The sequence below is a fragment of the Phodopus roborovskii genome, unplaced genomic scaffold (assembly GCF_943737965.1).
Source record: "Phodopus roborovskii unplaced genomic scaffold, PHOROB, whole genome shotgun sequence".
Taxonomy (NCBI): Eukaryota; Metazoa; Chordata; class Mammalia; order Rodentia; family Cricetidae; genus Phodopus; species Phodopus roborovskii.
In genome coordinates, this window is record NW_026126525.1 from 4799762 (window position 1) to 4823408 (window position 23647).

The 23647-nt window shown below is 41.5% G+C and overlaps 1 protein-coding gene across 5 annotated transcripts in view; it reads left to right on the forward strand.

Moving 5' to 3' along the window:
• Nucleotides 1–23647, forward strand: part of Wdfy3 (WD repeat and FYVE domain containing 3) — a 189983-nt gene that overhangs the window by 46973 nt on the left and 119363 nt on the right. For all 5 annotated transcript variants that reach the window (XM_051198181.1, XM_051198184.1, XM_051198183.1 and 2 more), the window contains 3 exons: nt 8020–8230; nt 13044–13167; nt 20693–20802. In XM_051198181.1, the coding sequence (XP_051054138.1) occupies nt 8051–8230; nt 13044–13167; nt 20693–20802 (414 nt within the window). In that variant the 5' untranslated portion in view covers nt 8020–8050. The remainder of the gene's footprint in view (nt 1–8019; nt 8231–13043; nt 13168–20692; nt 20803–23647) is intronic.

Below are 23647 nucleotides of genomic sequence, written 5' to 3' on the forward strand. Positions count from 1 at the left end.
TCTGGGAACACAGATTCAGGTTCTCCAGATTCCATATTCCAGAGTGGTAGCATAGTAACAGAACACAACAGCACAAAGAGCCTTGTAAGCCAGGCACTTAGAGCCTTGCTGTGGACTTGCTTCAGTGGGAGCTCCAGGGAGGGGAGGGATCCCAGCACCAGCCTCGGGGTGTATGATGGCAATCAGAGCCTTTTGAATGGTGAAGTTAGTGGTCTGTACATTCCAGAGATTTACCTAATATGGCTAGTAAGGGCAGAGATAGTCCAGAATAGCTTGTAATTAGGCCCTGGGCTTGCATCTTGCAACATACCAACCTCTGCACCATCACTGAAGGTATAGTTCTCCTATGGTCAATTGGGCGTGTCCTTTTTCCTGGAATTGTGGTGCACACTCAAGACAGAGTGTTCTGACTATAAGGAAACCGACTCTGTGGGGTGAAGCTACCTGGACACTTGAGGACCACTTAACCCTGAGAAGGTGACCTCAAAGCTGGTAGGCAAAGCTGAGCAGGGTGCCTTCTTGGGAGAGAAACCAGCATCACCCCATACAAGGGGCACTAAAAGGATCAGTAAGTCTGGGGGCGGGGCTTCTTGCCTGGAGAATTCGGACTGGGTGCTGCTGAGAGATGAGGCCGTGGCAGCCTGAGAACTCAGATATCAGCTTGAATGTATTCTCAGAAATAGAGACTCACATGTTGTGGTGTCTGCTTTGCTGTTCACAAGGTAGTTCCAGAGCCTTGGAGGACACTGTTAAAACAGGATACTAGTCCTGTAGTTTGAGGTGTAGTTTAATTTTATCAATGAGTTCAAAGAACTAGGCTTTGGTTTTGTTGCTTTCCTTTTTTTGCTTGCTTCCTTTGTGTTTTCCGTGTGTGTGTGTGTGTGTGTGTGTGTGTGTGTGTGTGTGTGTGTGTGTGTGTTGAGACAGGAGCTCACCACTTAGCCCAGCCCGACCTGGGACCTGTGCTTAACCTCAGTGCTGGACTTTCAGGTCCAAACCACTGTGCCCAACTCTCCGTTTGGCTTTGGTTTTGCAGACAGGGTCTCTTGTAGCCCAGGTTAGCTCTCTTGAGGGTGACTTGAACTTCCAATCTTGCTGCCACTCACTTCGGAGGGCTGGGATTACAGGTGTGTGACAGCCACCATGCTTGGTTGATGTGTTGTTTGGGAGAAGGGGGATCAGACCCAGGGCACCTTGTACATGTCAGGCAAGTGCTCTGCCACTGAGTTTTGTTTACAATCTAAAATGTCTCTCAGCAGTTCTTGACCCATGTGCATGGTATTTGATTTCCAATATTTGTGCTTTTCCCTCAGTGATTTGCTTCATTCTGTCATGGTCTTTGGGTTTACTGTGTCTGGTCTCTGTGACTTTAACCTTCCATGACCCGTGTTTATTGCCAAGCTTGAGGTCTGCCTTGGTGAATTTTGTGTGGACCTGAGAAGACGAGTTGTTGGAGAGTGTTCCATAAATACCAGCAATGGTTCCAGTTGCTTGCTAGTCTGTGCTGACTTCTGGTGCTTGTCTTAGACGTGTATACCACATTCAGGCCCTTGTGCATGCTGAGCAAGTGCTCCCAAACCCTGCAAACCCAGCTACAAGTTTCTCTCCATAATTTTTGACTCTGCCTCCACCTTTGGAATGCTGGGATTGAAGGCTTTTGCCAAGAAAAAAGAAAGGTAAATCCGATAGGGTTTGATCTGTCCAATCATGTCTAAAGATTTGAGATTTCTGACTGTTTTAGCTCTTTCTCTGTTAAGTCCTGTGGAGTTTGCCTCATGTGTTGTTAACTTTCACTCATTAAGGCGCGATGAACTACTTCTGCCTGTGTGGACCATCCCCTTTCCTCCTGACACTTTCTTTCCCCTTGTTCTAATGGTAGCAGTGCAGGGTCTTCTTCTCTCCTCCTCCTCCTTCTTCAGTTACCATGCTATGCCTTTTGTCATCTTCCTTGTTTTTGTTTTTTAAAATCAGGGTCTCATTGTGTAGCTCTTGTTAACTTGTAACCAATGTGTAGATCAGAGTGGCCTCTGGCCCCTTGGGTTTCCTGTGACTCTGCCTCTCAGGCCTGGTATTATAGGCAAATGTCTTTATAGCAATGGGACCTTTACATCCTGGCTTGTTACTGATCAGGAGACAATGATCCAATCTGTTACAGTTGTGCAGTTGTGGTGACATCAATGTCTGTTATATTTATAACTTTCCTCTGTTGCTTTTTATCTCCCCCCCCCCCACACACTTCCATTCTCATGTTTTAACTCGGGACTCTGTATTTACCTTTATTTTCTAGGGTTGGGGAATGGCCGTTCCCTACGGAAGGCTCCTGGAACGCTGGCTCCCGTGGGCAGTACTTTTTGTCACTGAAAGTCTTGCCACCCTTTGCCAAAGACAAACCCCAGATTTCCCATCTCCAGAGTGAAACTCCTGGATTGAAATCTAGGCACTTTCTGTCTGCTAGTCCTGATAGCACACACCTGAACCTGTCCCTTCCTGCTTGCTGCTCTTATGTAAGCTCAGTCGCCACAGCTGCTCATCACAGTGAGGTTTGCCTGGTTCATGGTTCCACAGGTCTCTGATATGAAACAGATTCACCCCAGGGGTCTCAGTCCAGAGTCTTTCCTGTTTATTTAGTGGTTTCCTCTGTAAAGGCAAGAATCCTGCTTAAGACTTTCTGTTATGATAAACTTTAGTTTGGCTTTCTCTTTTTTTCTGTCACTATTTCTCCTTACTCTAATAATTAGCTACTGTAATTATAGTATGGGGCATACCACACCTTACTGTTACAGACCATTCACTTCATGTGGTGGTATGTGCCTATAAACTGAGAACATGCATCCTCACTGGCCTTACTAAATGTAATGGAGGCCTTACTAAAAGTCATGATAACCCAAAGGGCATAAAAACAGATTGCACCTTGGATGGTATCTTTTTAACTTAGTATTTCTAGGGTAACATCTTTGGAGATGTAGTACCATCTCTGAGAAACCAATCATGGAACTATCAGATTGTTCTAACCAAGACAACTGACTTAAATTTTAATCAACAGTATTTGTCCTTACTAAGCATGTAGTTTATTAGTTTTGTTAAATTGATGAAAAAAAATATTTGTTCTTTTTGTTGGTTTTTCATTTCCTATGTGCTCTTTTTACTGCAGTAGTTAGTTATTTTAATTAGCTGATTTGCAGTTTTCACTGAGGCGGGCTGTCACTCTGAAGCGTAGACTCTCTTGCACTCATGCTTCCTGGGTGCTGGGACTATGGATGTGAACCTCTGGGCTTGGCTGGCTTTATTTCAGGTAAATGGTGGTCTAGGGTTTTTTGTTTGTTCGTTTCGTTTTTGTGGGGTTTTGTTTGTTTTTCAAGACAGGGTTTCTCTGCGTAACAACTCTGACTGTCCTGGAACTTGCTCTGTAGAGCAGGCTGGCCTCGAACTCAGAGATTCACCCCATTCTCCCTCCCCAGTGCTGTGATTAAATGTGGGAATCACCACCTCCCGGCTTGGATCTAACTATTTAAAAGAATTCCATAGATATTCTAGTTACTAAGACTTGATTAGACAATCTGAAATATTTGGCACCTGTTTTTTGTTTTTGTTTTTAAGCACATTTCTTTCTGTCTTCATATTTGTATTTATATTTCTTTTAGACCTGTCCCTGCTTGTTTTGTATGTCATAACTCTGTGGTATTTTTACTCATAAATTTGTCTTTTTTTTTTAAAGAATTTACTCTAAGCTATAATCATATTTATACTTGCTACTAATGTTTTATTTATATTTACACCTTTATTTAGAAATATTATTTTTATTTATAAATAGAAAGAAAATGAAATCACAACAACACTTTTTTTTGAGACAGGCTTTCTCTATGTAACCCTGGCAAACTTGAAACTATGTAGATCAGGCTGGCTTCATAGAAATTTGCCTGCCTTAGCCTCCTGGGTCCTGGAGTGCTGGGATTAAAGGCCTGTGCCACCACACCCATCATAATGTATATACAGTATGAACAACTGTAGAATTTTCTCTACCTTAGCCTACAAGCAGAAATTACTAATAGGGAAATAGTGTGGTAGATGTGATCCAGGTGTGGATTCTGAGAAGTCATCTGAGATAAGAATGCAGAAGGATTACAACTGAACAGACTAGCTTGCACTCCATCAGAAGGCAGCCAGGATTACAGATGAACTGAGCTGTAAAAATTCTTTGCAAGTCTTTTAAACAATGTATAAACACTTGCTTTCACATAATGCTAGTAATTGTAGGTCTGACTAGAATTTATTTCATAGTGTAATCGAATTATACTAATTAGTCACCCACTAACCTCCATCAATTGAGGTAATGTTCCTCTGTAGTGTCCATCAGTAATGGTTACCCTGATAGCAAAATCTCAGTGGGAGCCCTAGCTGGGGGTGGTCAAGGTTGCTAACCTGGAGATGCTGCAGTTTGTCAAGGGTGCTAGCTTAGAGATGCCTACAGTATCTGCTCAGAGTTTTCTGTCATAGCTGAGTGTTCTCAGATGGTTCTGAGTTTCTCTTACATGTTTTCTCCACTGAAAAGATGATTAAAGAATTGAAGGTGATGAGTTTAGCTTGGAGAATTGGTCTTGAATATTTTGTCCTATAAAGGAGGTGGATGGTTTTAGAACATCTCACACTGGGATAAACTCTGATGACTATTATTAAAAGTCAAAAAATGTATTCTTCAGAAGGTAGGAATTTGATTTATTATTATTATTGTACAGCTACTGAGCCAGCCTTACTATCTAGCCTTTGATGTCCTGGGAGGCCTTGAACTCACAAAGATCTACCCACTTATGCCTCCAGAATGATATGATTCAAGGTGTGACTACCACACTCTTAAGAATTTATTCTAGGGACTGGAGAGATGGCTCAGCAGAAGAGCACTGACTGCTCTTCCAGAGGACCTAGGTTTGATTCCCAGCACCCACATAGCAGCTCACAACTGTCTGAAACTACAGGCTCTGACACCTCACACAGACGCACATGCAGGCAAAACACCAATGCAAATAATATAAATATAAATAAATATAAAATAATCTAATCTGGTCAATGACAGTAGTGCCATTGTATCTCTTTCATGCTAGGAACTGATACAGAATTTTAACAGTATGGCTCTACTATATCTGTAGTTGTTTCTTAATTCACATGTTAAATTGTGGGCTTATATGTAAGAAGTGCCCGAGGACTGCACTTCCTTGATGAAGCTGCATCTCTTTCTCATGAGATGAAGGATGACTTTGGCAAAGCCATTTGAAGTTTTTAGCCAAGCCTCTGGGAAGCAGCTGGCCACTGCACAAATATACTTAAAGGGTAGACTATTCACTGGGTCTGTGTGCTTTTGTAACTTAAATCATGAAAATCCTTTTAAAGGATTGTGGGAGGAGAAGTGTAAAGTCATTTTCAGGCTTTAACATGAAAGGTTAGATTAAGGAATGCTGCCTGGATTAAGGGACATTATCCCACTGATATTAAAATAACCTCCTGTTAGCAATACAAGCACTTTTTTTCTTGTGGGAAAAAATTAGGATTTCTGTTGGAAAGCCTATTAAACACAATCTTCATAATGAAAAAAGTTTATCCTCCCAGTGTGTATCTTACACATGTCTCTAATCATTTGCTTTATAATTCTGTTCTTCAGTTGGGTTTGGTGGCACAGGGCTATGGTGTCAGCTCTTAGGAGATCCACACTGGAGGCTTGTCATGAGTGTAGTGTGAGGCAGGCATGAGTGGAAAAGATCACACAATGTAAGACCTGTATCCAAAACCAAAGCAAGTAAAACCTCTTCTGAACTGATTATGTCCGACTGGTCTGTCTTGTCTGTCTGTCTGTCTCTCTATATATCATCTCTATTATTAATAGTACTACTAATAGGGATACATGTATATATGTTTGTAGGTATATGTATACGTGTGCTTCATTTTGCAAGTCTCTAACACTTAAGGATTTATATTACTTTTTTAGTCGATTAAATGATTTTTGGTTGATAAAAGAATTTTTACAGTTGTAAAAAGAAATGGCGTTTCATGACCAAGGTAAAAGAAGAAAATGAATATTTCGTGGTATCAACCATACATTCATTACATCATATAAATGATGTTGTTTGTGTTTTACCAAAGGACCGTGAGGAAAGATGTCACAGGTGAAAGAAACAGACCCAGGGGTTTAAGAGTTTTGGCCTCTCATGGTGCCAAAAGTTCTGGACATTTAATATACAGCAGTGTGACTATAGTGGCAACACTGAATTGTATAATAATGTTTGCTAAAAGGCTAAATGTACAGGAGCCTCACTGTGGTTTGTTTGTTTATGAGATTTTCTTATCTTTCTGCGTATGTGTGTGGACTCATGTGTGTATAGGTACCTACAGAGGCCAGAAGTGGGCACCACACCCCCTGGAACTGGAGTTACAGGCAATTGTGAGCAGCCCCGTGTGCATGCTTACTTATCACTTCCAATTTTATTTTTGATTTAGAGATTTTCAGGACTGTAAAATACTAGCACATTAGTAGACTTCTTGAATATATTTGCTGAAATCCTTTTATTAACATTTGGCAGACTTGAGTTGTATTTTCCAAAAATGACTATGTTGGAGAGCTTTGAACTGGGCTCATTTTTATTTGTTACCTCGTAGTTAAATGCTTTTTGTTCTTTGTCTGTCCAAGCATTCTTTGTTGCAGTGGGGCTCTTGAGGATATATTATCACAGTAGCCACTCCATATACCCACACGCTGAGCACTGCCAGAAGCAGATTTTTAGGTAGCATAGCTGCCCTTCATCTGCGAGATGCTTCTTGATCTGGGAGGTAGCCCTCTTCTGTGAGGTGCCCCTCATTGGTGAGATGCTCCTCATCTGGGAGATACCCCTTATGTGGGAGGCACCCCTCATTAGATGATGGCCCTCAGGCCTTCCTGCCTTAGGGGAGATTGTGCAGGTGTAAGCCTGTACAGAATCCTCAAGGGAAATATGCTTCAGTCCCTCATTCTCAAGGTTTTAAAAGGTCAGTGACCTGTACTAGGTGAGATCCCAGCTTAGATGTGGCCTTTCATTTCTTGCTCTGCAACCACATAGCAAAAATAAAAGCAAGCCATGGCTACTTTTCTAACAGACTGAAAACAAACTGCTTTTCATCTAGAATGCCCTTATCCATAATGTTCTCCCAGCCTTCCTGGTCCTTTGTTAGATTTCCTGTTTTTGTGTCTGAGATTGGATAATTCTGGCAAAGCCAGAAGTAACCAAATGGCTTTTGATGATTTCTGAACATGTGATTGATTTCACGGGTACTTGAACCCAGTGGTTAGTCCACTGACTGCAGGTCCAGCAAGGGATGTGCTTTACATAACTGCACAATATGCTGTCATACATCCTTACCCAAAATACGTGACACAGGGCAGGAGCCATCCTTACTGCATTCAGTCCATGGGCTTCTTTGCTACTTTTAGAAAATGTTCATTACTGTAATGAATTAACAAGACATCAGTTCAACAAAGTTGTCTTTAGATCTATGATCAATCTTTATTTATAACATGTAAGGGATATCATTCCATTTTATTTATGTATTTTCAAACCAACACATTGTTCATCACATGCTCAAAATCCTTCCCATCAAAGCAATTTAAAGTTAAAACTAGAAAATTTGTGGAGTCTGTTTCATTCTGGCTTTATTGTAGATGTTTTGAGGCTAGGGGTCACTCTGGCTGTTCCTTTTACATATGCCTGATTGTTAAGCCTCATAGTAGTAAGATTTGTGATTCCCTCCCTTATGGTTTGAACTTGATGTTAAATGAATGGCAAGCATTTTTTACTTGCCTCATTATATCCTATATAAATGGGAACCAGTAGGACATTGAGGTTGCATGGTCTGCAGGGCTGTTCTGGGAGGTAGCTCTGAATTTCAAGATGCAGACAGATGTTGGACAGTCTTAGGACTGTTTAAAGTTCTCTCTTAGGCTTGCTTGACCAAGACAAAGCGGTACTTGCTGACTGTTGGTGTCTTGACATTTTCCTACAGAAACAGAAGTGTGCATCACCCACCAGCCAAGATGAACATGGTGAAGAGGATCATGGGGCGGCCTCGGCAGGAGGAATGCAGTCCACAGGACAACGCCTTGGGCCTGATGCACCTCCGCAGGCTCTTCACCGAGCTGTGCCATCCTCCAAGACACATGACCCAGAAAGAGCAGGAAGAAAAGTTGTACATGATGCTGCCGGTATTTAACAGGGTGAGTCCAACTGGCCAAACACAGTCCTTCCAGGCTGCTGGTACCATGGAAATCTTAAGGTTGTTGGAAAGTCACAGGTGAATGATGGCACAAGTCTTGTTTTGTTTTTTAATGTTAGCCAGGTGAACACACACTGCATTCATAAAACCTGGGAAACTGAGGAGATTGAAGGTTTGAGGCTAGCCTGGACTACAGAATGACACTCATGCCTCCAAAATTTTTGTTTCTCTCTTCATTTCTGTATTGAGAGAGGTTGAATGCTTGCAGAGTAAGTTGTGCTGACCTAGGCCTCTTCATTCCTGATGTAGAAATGGGAAGCACTCGCTCAGTTTTCTTAGAAGAGGGAAGACTGTCAGTTGTCATTGTTATTTTGTTGTGAGATCACCAAGCCCTTTGTGTGCTTTCAAGTCTCCACATATGGGCATGGTAATGCAGCCTTTAACCCCCACACTCAGGAGGCAGTGGTAGGCACATCGCTGTGGGTTCCAGGCCAGCCTGGTCTACAGAGTGAGTTCCAGTTAGCCTGTCAGGTCTACATTGTGAGACCTTCTCAGATAAAAGAAGGCATCACAGTTGGCATTGGTTGATGACTTTCTGACAGTCCCCGTAAGCCAATAGTTATTGGCTACAGCGAATGCAAGGAAACCTGTGCTTTTGTGTATTTCTGTTCTTATATATAACAATATTGTTGCAGCTTTTTAAAATGACTTTTTGGTATTGATCAAAGGGTTGAAGTATGTAGCACATACAGAGACATAGTTTTAGTACGTTGCTCTGTTTCTGAAGATTTAAAAGTGTTGGGCTTGCTCATTAAAAAGAAGAAAGTCAAGATAGAAAAATGTGCAAATTTTCAAGGACAGTAAAATTAGATCAAAGGAGAAAGCATTGTGTCAAATTACAGGTGGATGAGTAAGCTCTAGACAGGAGAAAGTCACTGAGCTCAAGTGGGAAACACATTTTGCTGGTGTGAATACAGATCTGTGGTGGTATTGGATAAGGTCTTGCTCGGAGACCTTAGATTCTACTGTCATTGGCAGAAGTGTCCTTTAAAGGTCTGGAGTTAGGAGACTGCATAGGAACCTAAGGATAATACTATTTTAGAATCATAGTGTGGAGACGGAGAAGCATTGGCGATTGATCAGCATTGCAAGTATGGGGAATGTGGGAGGTAATGACTCTGAACTGGGTCTTGTCCCCTGATGTGGGACATAGGAGGTGCCTTGTGTCTGGGGATTGAGGGTTTGCTCCACAGTCAGGAATAGCTGGAGTGGAAGGTGCATGGGAAGGGTTAGCTTACACGTCATCTATTGGGGTGTCCTCAATAGAACATGGAGACAATGAAAATGTCAACACATTCAGTAAATACATTTTCTTTATTTGATTTCTGTCTTAAATGATGCAGGAGGAGATGATAGATGAGGAGAGGCAGGACAATGTTTAAAATAGCCATATCTGAATCAGCTGAAATTGGCTATGAGCAGCCACCATTTCAAGCTCTGTTCACAAAAGGCATAGATTTTATTGGAACCAGTCATAGAATGTTCTTGCTGTCTTTAAAAAAAATCATCATAAGCTATTGGCTACCGATTAATTTAAGATAATTCTTTTCTCCCATACTACGAACATTTCCAAGGAACAATAACTGTCCAAAACAGTTGCAAGAACTGCCTTCAGCTTCTCTTAGTTCTTGGGTCAGAACTCAGAGCCCTCTGTATGCTAGGCAAGTGGTCTACCCTGAGCCATCTCTCTAGCCCATTAATTTTAATTTCAATATTTTTATTTATTTTTGGTGTTGGGGATAGAACCTTGGAACTCATGCATTCTAAGCTGCATGCCCTACCCCCGAGCTGAACCCTTAATTTTAATAGTTAATATTTGGGGTTTTGAGACAGGGTTTCTCTACAGTTTTGAGCCTCCTACCTGATGGGATTATAGGAATAAATTATAAAGATAAATTGTAAAATTATAGTCTGTGTGCTCTATGTGTGTGTGTTATTAGGAAGTCTTTGTGAATGAAGAAATGAATGAAGAATCAGCAGAGATGATGTTTCATTAGGCTCAATATCATTTATGTAGAGGAAGCCATGCTTGTTCATTTCTGATTAGCAGCTGGAACACAATCCTTTTTATCTTTTGAAAAGATTTCATGATAGAAATAAAGCAATAAAATTAAAAGTTGTATAAGTTGGATATATCTTCAGAATGTTTTATTTGCTTTATATAAAGACTGCTTGAATCACTCCATTCTTACACTATGGGAGAAATATCTGTTTATTTTATAAACTTTCTTCAGCTCTTATAAATAAAACAGCTAATTCTTACAAGCAGAGTATTGTTTACATCAATGCAATCTATGTCTCAGGAATATTTATAAACACCTCCATTTTAAAATTACATATTTATCCCTGAGTAGAAGTAAAAATTCAAGTGTGCTTCGTTAGTGTCTGGATTTTTATCTTATTGTTTGTTTGTTTGTTGAGGAATATTGGTCTTGCTGGCGATACACCCAGCTGCTAAGAGTTACTTGCCAGGCCTGATGTTTAATAAGTATCAGGAGAAACAGATAGACCGAATAGATGTTTATTCAGGGAGAAATAACTCACAACATAGACAGATGAACACCAGCAGGTTCCTGCTCCCAAGGGTGCCTCCAGAAGTCTCCTGTCCCTGTGTTGCAAGCAAGAGAGCATTCCGGGCTCCTCCTCAGGTCACTTCCGCCCCTGGCTCCACCCCACAATGGGCGTGGTCAGTGCCACAGAAGGAGACAAAGTGAACTTCCCACAACAGCTTTATGCCCTGGTTTCTGACCCAAGTATCACCAAAACAAAAACAAAACAAAACAAAAACCTTGTCTTTTATCAAAGAACCATAGATGTGGGGAGGAGGGTGGCTATTGAGATGGCTCTGTGGTTAAGAGCATTGGCTGCTCTTGCAGAGATCCCAGTCCCACATGGCAGCAAACAACAAGACCATAATAACTCCAGTTCCAAGGCATCTAATGCAGTCTTCTGGCCTCACGGGCCCCAGGCAAGCGTGTGCATACACACAATGCATGTACAGAAATTCAGGCAAAATACTCATATATAAAAAAAACTGTAGCAGGAAAGAATCGAGGAATTTCTTTAAAACAGTTTGTTCTTTGGAAGCATAAAAATTCCTGCTGTGGAGTTGATGGGGCAGATTATCCCATGAGTAGAGCAAACTTTGCAAAAATGGTTTTATTAGTTTCAACTTAATTTGAAACAGTATCTTTATAAGGATGTAGGAAACATATTAAAATGGTATGTAGGGTTTTCTGCATATTTTACTAGGATCTGCAGGATAAAGTCTTATTATAGTACCGAGAAGTCCAAATGCATACACCATACATGTATGACAGATGTTGAGAAGTCCACATACATGCATGTAAGATAGATGCTAAAAACTCTACATACAACATATGTCTGAAAGATACTGAGAATGTCACATACAGCATACATGTGTGACATATATGTATGACATACTGAAAAGGTCTACATACATATAACATACATGCATGTGAGAAGTCTGAAAGATACTGAGAATGTCACATACAGCATACATGTGTGACATATATGTATGACATACTGAAAAGGTCTACATACATATAACATACATGCATGTGAGAAGTCTACTTTGTACATGTGTGACAGATACCTAGACGTCCACATGCATATATGTGTAACAGATATTGAGAAGTCTACATTCATATATCTTACATGTCTGACAGATACCAAGAAATCTACATGCACACAGCATACATCTGTGACGAATATGTCTAAGGGAGACTGCATGATCAACTAGGAGGAATATTATTGATTAGGTTTTTTTCTGTTGACTAATTGATCCACAATTTGTAACTCAAACATGGAGAAACACGAAGTTCTTTTGGGGTTTTGAGTTTGCAGTTTTTGTGAGTTGCTCTTGTTTTTTATTTGCTTGGTTTTGCTTTTGAGACAGTGTCTTACTGTGTGGCCCAGACTGGCTTTGGGCTCTGGACTCCCATCCCAGTTCCTGAGTGGGGGTACAGTTGTGTGTACCCGTTCTTTAACCGTCTCCAGGTAGTATTTGCTTATAGGAACAGGGTGCACCCAAACATCTAACCTTACTTGGGAAGCTTTCCTGCAAATACCTAATGTGATGTTAGCTTGGGAAAGAATGTAAAAGTGGGTAAATTATATTTGTTCTCTTTACAGTGACATTTGAATAGTAATAATATGAATATTGTATTATCAATGGGAAGTGTTATGACAGCTTAAAGACAGAATTCCCTTTCAGCTATAATGTACATTTTAAAAAATCAAATCTATCTATATAGCTACTAAAATCCCATTTCTTCTCTTACGATGGTTCATCCTGTTTCATCCCTTCCTTGCTGAGCCCACACCAGTTTGTGAGAACCATTCATTACAAAGTTCGTTTGTCCTACATTTTTATGAAAGCCAGTCTGTTTGTGAGCCTTCTATTCATTCCTTTATCTCTCATTTTCATGATAGCTTGATATTAGAAATGATTATGGCTAGAATTTAGAAAGATCACATAAAGGGAATGAATTCTGCCCAGTATAGGTCTGTCTGTGTCCCCTGGAGTGTTGACTTCTGTCAAAGGACCTTCCCTATGTGACTTTTCTGTCAGTTTCCAGTGTAGATTTCCTCAGAGAATGGTTGTTTTCTGAGGTCTGTTAGTGACACTTTTCAGCTTTCCTTAGTTAATCATATACTCAGCACATTTGTATGTATAAGGACTCGTGACCAGATATGCTCTTTGCTTCATCAAATGTTTCTCTCATTTGCAGGTTTTTGGAAACGCTCCACCAAATACAATGACAGAAAAATTTTCTGACCTTCTGCAGTTCACAACACAAGTCTCTAGACTAATGGTGACGGAGATTCGGAGGAGAGCGTCAAACAAATCCACAGGTATTTACAGAGGAGCCAGGGAGGGACCTGAGCAGAAGATAGTAGGAGGCAGCCCTGCCGCACACAGGGCTCTCAGCTCCCCTCCGCAGTTACAGTCCGCTGATGCTTTGACCCTGCAGGGCTGCTGGTCCCTCCACTGTTACCCTCTTACCACTCTGTCATCCTCTACACAAATCCTTAAACTGCAGTGTGATGCACGGGGCCAGTCTATAATCTGGCCACGTGTGCGCTCATCTTCATTCTCAGTTCCTCTTCTTGATGTTGATCAAAGTGAGCTATTGTAGGCTGCAGAGATGAGTATGCTTGTATTTCTGTCCTTACCCTGGTCCTTCCAGGAGGACAGACAGACTTTACCTCAGCTTGTTTAAAAATATTTTTTATTCTTCCAAACTACTCTTTTGTTTCTCAGCCTCATTAGTGGTGTGTGTGTGTGTGTGTGTGTGTGTGTGTGTGTGTGTGTGTGTGTGTGTACATGCATGTGTGCAATACCATTAGGAATTTAAGGGCTGTCCTGGTTAGTTGTTTTTCCAGTTTGGCAAAAGCTACCATCATTTCAGAAGAGGAACCTCAATTGAGAAGTGTCCTCACTAGATTGACCTGTGGGCCATTTTCTTGACTAATGATGGATGTGGGAGGGTTCTATGCAGTGGATGCATTGGCACCCTAGACCCATGGTATAAGAGAGCAGGTTGAGCACACCAGTGGAGAGCATTCCTCCATGGCTTTCAGTTCCCTGCATCGAGCTCCTGCCCTCACTTCCCCTAGTGAGAGACTGTCACCTGGAAGTGTAGGATAAAATAAACCATTTCCTTGACAAGTTGCTTTTGGTCATGGTGTTTCATCCCGCAATAGAAACCCTAAGTCATTTATAGTCATTTGTGGGAGTTAGGGCAGCGAAGGAGTTCTGCAGGAGCCCAGGGTAAGGAGGCAGGGTCATCTGCAGCAGTCTCGTAGCACGGATTGCATCAGTCCTCTGTTCAGTACAAAGTCTTAGTTGTGGGAAGAACCTGGCACCATGAGTTCAGAGTAAGCTTCTCTTGAGTCATCTTCTTGGTGGTTATCTCATAATCAAGGGGATTTCCCAGAGAATTTTTTCAGACTCTGCTGAGAAGACTTGGTGTCTGATTTGGCATTTTGGAAGCCAGCTTCAGGAAAGAAGGAAGGTTGGAAACCTTCAGTATGTACGCTTCGGCGTCGTTCCTGGTTCCTGGTGGGTTTTCTGCTGTGTAGACAGCTGCCTTCTCACCTCAAGCTCAGGTGGGAGAGAGAAAGCTAGCCAGCCCTCAGGACTTTCCTAATGTGTGTACTCATCTCACTGTGAGGGTCTATCCTCAGGGCTCAATCTCACCCTGGTTTCTTCCCAGATGCCCCATCTGTGTCTAGCATCACAGTGGGCATAGCACCTCAGACCACAACAGTGGCATTTAGCAAATAGAATTAAGTACATGATCTGAGATGTCTATCTGAACCCGAGCACATTATGCAGTCTTTGGAGTAAATAGAATGTCTTTAACTGAGGACTAAAATCATGAAAGCGAGTGGTACAGTAAGTGAATTGATGTAAGCTCAAGGTGGCTTTGAGTACATTTGCACCAGAAAAAGTCTAATGAAAGGGTCAATTACCATGTCTGTCCTCATTCTCTCCTGTACCCAGGCTGGGATCGAAACCTCATCGCACAATCCTGATCAAGTTATTTTGTGTGGAAGTGAAGATTTGTCATGTGAGATGTGATGTGTGTGGCTTTAGACAGATGGCAGGAAGGGAAAGCTCTGGCATACGTTTGCTCCTGTCGCTGCATTTTCTTTCTTGAATGACACCCGAGATTAGAAAACAATGCTGAGATTTTATTCTCACTGCCTTGCCTTTCATCATTGTTGCCACCCTTTGAATACCTGAAGGACATTTTGCTATACTACAGATTTGTTTTCCTAACTCCCTTGAAGATTTTATACCCATAGGACAATCTTTTTAGTGAGATGACAGATGTCTCTAGCAGAGTATATCTCACTCTTAATTGCAGTAGGAGTTATGCAAATATTTTAAGTTTTAATTTTGAATTATTTTTAGCCTCATGGGACAGTTCAAGAATAATACAGAGAATCTCAAAATGCCTTTCATTTCTTTTCCCGTTGCTAACATCTTATTATTAAGGAATTTTAAGGTATGCAGTTATCATTTTGTAAGCTCATTGGACATTGAGCTTTAACATTTTAAGCTTATTTAGAGTTTCTAAGATTTCACATTTGTGTGTTGCTTCCTTGCTTGTGTACAGTAATATCTTCAGTTTATTGTGGATGACTTTGCTCTATGCAAGAGCCCAGAGCTAACCCCAGCATTATAGTTCTCAGTGGCACTGTGCCAGCGATAGAGAGGCTGGTGATTGTCACAGTCCTCCAGTGGCCGGGTTAGAGACTGGTAGTGAATCCCCAATTAGACAGGCCAGCCTTTCTTTCCAAACAGAAAAACAGTGTGCTGTGCTGCCCTCCAAGGATTTCAGAGCCACAACACCTTCAGGTAATTCCGTCCCCAAGGTGTGCGTGTGGTAGATAAAGCACGGAGGTCGTGGATTTTAATACCCCTTTCCAGCTGACTTTACAGATTGTTTTCTTTTCAGGGCCAGGGTTATTTAGGGTTTTGTTTCTTCATTAATAAAATGAATGTAATAATACTACTAACACAATCAGACTGTCATCCTGGAGCACAAATGGAAAGGGCAATATGCTTTCATTGGACTTCACAAAGGGAATAAATGGACTTGATATTTGTCCTCAACACATTTCATGTTCCGGTTGCTCTAAATGTTGTCTTCTGGAACTCACTTGTCATTTTTCTGTGTGACAGAAACTTACATCCGTCTTAAGGCTGTGTACATTCTTTGCCTATTTAATCTTATTCAAGCTGTACTCCATCTTTCTTTTCCCTCTAAGTGTTTATCTTGATATACAGTGGAAAAGTTGAGACTTAACATTGTCACATGTTGTAGCCCTAGAGATGAGTTAACTAATGTGTCTGCATTAGCTCTAGAACCCTTAAGTCAGCATTACATCTGTTAATTAGAAGACCCTGACACGGTGTTTGTGCCTAGAAGTAAGGGGTTTGGTGTTCCCCTGAGCTACATCCTCTGCCTAGACAAAAAGGCATAAAGCTGCTGTAAATGAAGTGTGTGTGTGTGCATGAGCTCCTTCCTCACTTAAATAAGAAGTGGAGGAACCCTTTGCTTGATTGTAAACAACTTCATTGAAAACAGAAGGTGAAAGCCAATGGCTCCTCTGTATTTATTTGTGGTATGAGGATGTAATTTGTTGTTGCTGCTTAAGATTTATTATTTTTAATTATGTGTGTGGGTGTATGGGGAGCAGTAGTGTGCATGTCAGTGCTGAAGCCATTGAGACCAGAAGAAGCATCTAAACCGAGTCACGGGTAGCTGTGAGTCTTATGAGGTGGGGGCTGGGAACTAAACACAACTCCTGCAAGAACAGTATATGCAATTGACCACCAAGCTCTCTCTCAAGCCCTGATGATTCATTTTATCAGCAAAGTTTGGGACTTCTCACACATCATCCAGCCACATATGTGTCTAGACCTTTTAATTTGTGCAGGTATATAAGTCAGAGCCAGGCACTGGTTGACCCATACTGTCCATGCTTAGGCCTTTCCTGCCTCCTCAAAGAGTAAGTGTGAAACAAAAGTGTTAAAAAGACACTGTGAAGTGTTCTACTGACTTCGTTCCTTTTGGTTTATTTTGCCTTTTTATTTATTTGGCATACTGACCCACAGAACTTGTCGTCATCACGTTTACTAGGACAGTGCCTGTCTCTCTGCTCCTCTCCCTTTTAAATGATGAAAAACTTCTTAATGTTCACTGTCAGACAGAGAATATAAAAAGCACACCATTGCCAGGCATGGCAGAGGGGTCAGAGCAGAAGGATCAGGTGAGGTTAGTCTGGGTTGCATGGGAACCTGTCTCAAAAACAAAACAAATAGGGCCAACAAGATGTCTTGGCTGGTGAGAGCCTGACATAGTTCAGTGTGTGGAACCTGCTGGAAGGAAAGAACCAGCTCCCCAGAGTTGCCCTCTAGCTTATTGCGCATGCTGGGTCAGTCCTTGCACACTTGCAATATCACATCATAATCATAATAATGGTAATAATAGTAAAGACAAAACTAAGTTAACTGCATACCCTTTCAAGTATTAATGCTTACCATTGTACAGATAAGTATAAACCAAAAGCATAGTTTAAAATCAAAAGTACATTTTTGATGTTTTGATGTAGCACCCTATATTAATAACTGGCAGTCTTGAATAGTAGTGCAAAAACATTTCTTACCATTTTCTTCTAAAGTTAATTGTGGTCATCCCAAATGTACTCAAAGTCTGCATATCTCTAGATTCTGTTCCTCTCTGCCAGTAAAATGTTGACGCTTTGGGTTTTAAAGTTGATTTAGTTCTTTTAAAATCTTACTTTTCCTCCTCTGTGAGTAATATAGGACACATTAACCAAATCTGTTCACAATCAGTGTTATTATTAGGTAGTGTGCCAATATATTAAGTAACTCAACACACTCAGTATGAAAAGTACAAGTTGTGTCCTACAGATGTTATATTGTGAAACTGGAGATGCATAGTTTAAAATAAAAGTTGCCCAATTATGAAGAAGACATTCTTTGGTCTGCTTTGGTCAAGAGTTTCAGCTACCTGGGGACATGGCTACTGTGTATCTGTTTAATTATCCCCAAGGGAAGAGGTAGATTGTAACATGAAAAATAAAAGACCCAGACTTCAACCTGAAGATCAGAAAAGCAAAGCAGCCAAGCCGTTAACTCTCACCTCTATCTTGTGCTGACAGGGCTGATCCATGAGCTCTCCACCAAGCCACATGCTGCCTGTCCTCAGCATGGCTGGAGAATCCATCTCCACACAAGACCCTTTGCTTTTTATACCTCCCTTGTGCTGGGATTAAAGTCGTGGGATCCCAAGTGCTGAGATCTTTATGTGAACTGCTTCTCTCTACTCTTGTGTAAGCCAGGGTGGCCTTGAACTCAGAGAGATCCATCTGCCTGTCTCCTGAGTCCTGGGATTAAAGGTGTGTGCCACCTCTGCCTGATCTCTACAGCTTGAGGCTGGCTGGCTTTGCTTTCTTAATCTTCAGACAAGCTTTAATAAATCACAGATAAAATATTGCTACAGTATATGGTTTCTCACCCCTGTCATTTGGCTTCTTTGTTGCCTTGCAAGGAATAGTTTAGATCAGTTTATACCTGTGCTCTCAGACTATAGTTGCCAAAGTTGATTGTTGAGTGATAGTTTTTCCTTTTCTCTGTAATAAGATTGTCACAAATTTGTAAGCTGCAAACACTATTCTCATGTTACTCCTGTTTCCTAAATGTTACAGAATCCCTGCTGCCCACTGTAAATTGGGTCTTGGTGGCATTGTGTGACATTTTTTTTATGCTCTGGTCTGACTGCCCCTTCTGCAGGTACTTACTGGGTGCACCCTTAGTTTCCTACTGTGCTTGGTCAGTGACCAGGATCACAAGTGGGCAAGGCTGATCAAGGAATCTGGTCCTGCTGCCCTTGTTCTCTAGAAGGCCAGGGACTATAACAAGCATAGGAACCTAGTCACCAGCGGGCCACCTGCAACATCTCAGGTATCAGGTTTCTCTCGCTACTCTGCTTGTTTGTTGAGCACACACATGTTGAGAACAGTGGCTCACCCGTGGCTGCTTCTCCAGGTATTGCTCTTCTTTTTAATTTTTAGACAAGGACTCCCATTCTGGATCTCACCATAGGCTGGAGTGACTAGTGAGCTCTGAGAGCATGCCTGTCTCCCCTTCCCAGGGCTGAGCTTGCAAGGCCAGCTTTTATCCTTGTCAGTTCTTTGACAATCCTTTACTGGTACATAATGAATTTTAGTCCTTCCCACTTCTCTTCCCTTTCTTCTCTCACCGAAACCCTTATTTCCAGCAAGCCCTCGCCTGCTTTCTTGCCTGTTGTTTCTGACCTGCTGAACTTAAAACTAGGTTTGCTTGCTTGAGCACAGGCAGAGGCTGTTTTCTAGTGAAAAGGCAGCTTGGCGGTGAAGAAAATGGTACCCCTTACCCCAGCCACCATCATTGTCTCCTTTACATAAACATTGAAGGTCTTATCCAGGTCTTGTACAGGTAACTGCTGTTGTTAAGTTAATGAGCTCAGCGCCTTGTTCAGAGGACAGCAGCACACACACCGTGATTGTTGGCTTTTTCTCATGGATTCTGGAGGTCACACTCAGGCCCTCCTACTTGCATAAGTGACTGACCAGCTAAACTCTACAGTTCTCCATCCCTCCCTTCCCTCTGCTTCCCTCCCTTCCCCTCTGCTCTTCTCCCCTCCTCTCTCCTCCCTCCCTGATTTCCTACAGACTAGACAGCTTGGTTTTAAATATGAGTTCCTTGTTGGCAAATTACTTATCTTCTCCATATTTTCAGTTTTTACCAGAGGGGCTTATTAAATAGGAAATAACTCATCTACTTCTGTAAAAACTGAATAAGCTAAAACACAGGCATTGAAAACAGTGCCTGATACAGTTGAGACTCAGTAGAAAACAAGTGATTCGATGTTTCCTGTTAAAATATTTCAGGTGCAAGTGCATTAAGATGAAATGTATCCAGCGCAGCATCACATATAAGATTTGCACTGAGTTATGTCAGCAAACACGTTAGACTGTCTTACACTGAGGAAGAACAGTAAGCCTTCTAGCAGCCAAGCTCTGGTGTGCTTCCTGCTTCCTCAGGAAGTGGGAGGTGCTCTCTGGTGTCTTGTCCAGTTCATCAGGAGCCATTAGGAACTTCTGATAGTTCTTATTCATGCCAGATTTTAAAACTGGCAAACTGCTGATAAAAATTAAGTGGATGTCTAGAGATTTCTCTATTTTCATTGCTCTCTTAAAGTTCAATAAAATGCATTGTTTATTATGCTGTATCATGCACGTGCCCACAGCACACAGGTAGACATTAGGGGACATCCTGGCCAACGTGTTTATCACCAGAGAGCCTGATTGCCAGTCCCCTTCCCTGTCTGAAGTCATGATTAACTAAACTGACTTTCAGATGTTCTTCTAACTCTACTGCTCCATGTGTGCTGCTCGTGAAACCACACTGCTTCTCTGTCCCCAGGCTAGCCTCTCAAACAGTCCTGATCGGTGTCGGGGACCCAGGCAATGTCCGTTACCTTCTTACCGCTCTTCTCTCTGGACTCATTGTGCCACACAAAGCACTATTAGGTTAATAGTATTCAGCCGTATTATCTACTTTAGTCTCTTACCAAGATCAACTACAGCCCTTAGCTTACCTTCCTTCATGATTATGTAGGTATAAATACATACACAAATGTTCGTTAGAAGATTGCATTTTTTTTCATAGTGTATAAATAATACTGCTATAAAATGTGTGCTTAGGAAATGATCCTTTCCCTGGTATGTTTTGTGAACTTTTTTTAAAGTTTATAAGTGATTTTCGTTTTTCACTGGCTTCCCTTTGCCTATATAGAGGCTGCAAGTCGGGCCATCGTCCAGTTCCTGGAGATCAATCAGAGTGAAGAAGCCAGTAGAGGCTGGATGCTCCTAACAACAATAAACCTGCTGGCATCCTCTGGTCAGGTGAGTTTGCCATGCATGTGTTTGGTAACGGAACCCTTCAGTGTCCTATCCGGTATTTCGATGCTGCAAAAATCATTTCTATCCTACAGATTCTGCAATTGTGTTTCTCATGACAGCTCCGTGAGGTGCTGCTTCTTGTTTATGTTTTTCTCATGAGGAAACATATGGACCACTGGTGACCAGAAGGAACTAGCCAGTGGTGGTCATACTTAAGACGATGTGACTCATACTAGAAAATTGGAAAATGTACTTATGTAATGTCTTGAGCTAATGAATAAATGACATGAATATTTTAGAGTATTTCTGATTTTTACAAAAAAACAAACAAACAAAAACCATGGAATAGTGACACCTTGAATTTCAGAATGATGTATGTTTTCACCTGATTAATCATTGATGCTGTTCTTTATTTCTCCTGACTTGGCTTTAAGTGTCTGACCTGACTTGTATTGCATGTCCTCATGAGTGAGCCATTTGAACACCTCATTTTTTTTCCTTTGAAATTCTTAAGTTTTGAAGGTTTTTTCCTATCTGTTATCTAAACTCAGTGGACTTAAAAATTCCCAACATCACTAACAATGGCACTTTAAACTTTAGCAAGTGCAGTCTTAAAGAATTCACCAGCCTGAGCACTTAGTGCTTAGACATTTTCCTCAGAACAGTCTGTGTTCTTATAGCTTGCTGGCTTGTCTGCACCATATTCTTGGTAGCTTGCTAGGTTGTTCACATCACTCATTATGCTTAGAGTACCTGCCAGACTAATGTATCCTGATTTTCAGAACTTGAGCTGCTCAGCATTGAAAGTACTGAATCCCAGAAGTCTCCTGAGTCCCAGGCCAGAGAGGTGGCCAATCACCCTAAATTCCCTTCACATGGTCCTAGCATAGACCACCATTTCAGGGTCTGTGGCTGTACTAGAGGGTTAGCAAAACCCCCAACTCTATCTGCCATTGGCAAATCCTGCAAATGCCTCTGTGCCACAGTACCAAAACCTGATTTGAAGTGTCATATCATTATATGCTATTTAAATGTTAGCATTTAAATGAAATATTGTCATCAGTACTTCCTATGTGTTGCATTTATAACTGAAATGTTTCTGAATGTTACTAAGATTTTTTTATAAATGCTTACGATCTCTATTGTGAGTGGACTGCCCTAAAGTAACACCTAACATGATAGAAACTCACTAAATGTAGATGAACTTAAACTCCATGAATGGATAGATAGCTTTTCAATTAAGAGCCTGGCATGGTGATCCGCACCTGTGGTCAGGAGGCTGAGGCAGGAAGATGGAAAAGTGTGAGGCCTGCTTAGCTAGGCTAGATAGTCAGAGGCCAGCTTGGGCTCTGTAATGAAACCAAGTTTCCAAAAAAAAGGAAAAAGAGTCTAGTGGCGCCTTACTCACTTAAAATGATGACAAATGCAAGATACAGTTTAGGTGCCAAATCATACTTTAAATTTACCAGCAATAAGATGAAAATGAAAAACCATATTGCTTTGCATAATGGGAAGAGAAAGCTAGTGATAATTTGACTGGAAAATGATGCATTTAAAAAGCAAATTCAGTATTATGCCTTGAGCTGCTGTTTTTGTTTGAGTGCCGTTTTCTGCTGGCATCAGCATGGTACCCAGATAACTCTACATTTAGAAGACAGAGAAAAAAATACAATATCGTGAAATACAGTGATGAGCTGTGTGTAGCCAGCCCCTCAGCAATAGAAAAGATGGAAGTTGAGTGTTAAAGGGAAAAATAGGATTGGGGGAAATTGGAGAAATGACAATTTACCTACATAGTAGATACCAGTGGCCTGGGCTGTTGAGAAGCAGTAAGCCAAAGCCATGTAGAGCAGAGGGGTTGCAGGCAATGGGGTGTCTGTGTAGAAGTGGGCCTCAAGGCATTGTTCTTGAAGCTTCCCCTCCTCTGCATCGCCTCCGCCCCCCATGACTGTGTCTGATCATTTCATCTCTCTCGTGACTTTCTGTATTAGTTTCCCTGTTCCCTTGCCTCTGGCTATCTCTGCTCGGTTATGATCTGTGCTGCTATAGGCTAATGATCTGAATTCAGCTTCTGTCCTGTTCCATTGGTGATACTTCACCCGGTGCCCACCACCATTTTAACAACAACAAAAAAAGTCAAGCTAGAGTGTGAGGCCATGATGGATCATTGAGCATGTTCAACTGGCGCCCACCTAGAGCAGGGTGGCAGTGGCAGTGAGTCAGTGACAAGCCCCAGTTGCTCTTTGTGAGGCCCATGCAGTGCTGAGTCCAGGTATAAATGCCATACCCTGTGAACCTTTTGTTCATAGGACACTAATTAAAAAGTCATCATTATTATGGCTTTCAAACATCTGCCATTTTGGACTCTAGTTCTTCAAATAGGACACAGTGGCATTTCCCCAACTTAAATTATGTGTAATTATCTGTTTCATTTCAGATGTTGTTGATCATTCCCACTCATATGAGGTTGTATGTACTGCCATTGTCAGCAGGATTTAAATTACCAATAGGTCTGTTAATGGTTATAGCGTATGGGCCTATAGGTCTGTTAATGGTTATAGCATATGGTCCTGTAGGTCTGTTAATGGTTATAGTGTTTGGACCTATAGGTCTGTTAACAGTTATAATGTGTGGTCCTGTAGGTCTGTTAACAGTTATAGTGCGTGGTCCTGTAAGTTTGTTAGCAGTTAAATAGAATGTCATCCTTAGAAAGGGAGGATTCCTAGTTTTGCATGTAGTTTTCTGCGTACTGTCTCACATCTGTGTACTGTCTCACACACCCTAGTCCAGTGGTTCTCAACCTTGATAACTTGTGTTGTGTTAACCCCCAACCATAATATTTTCTTTG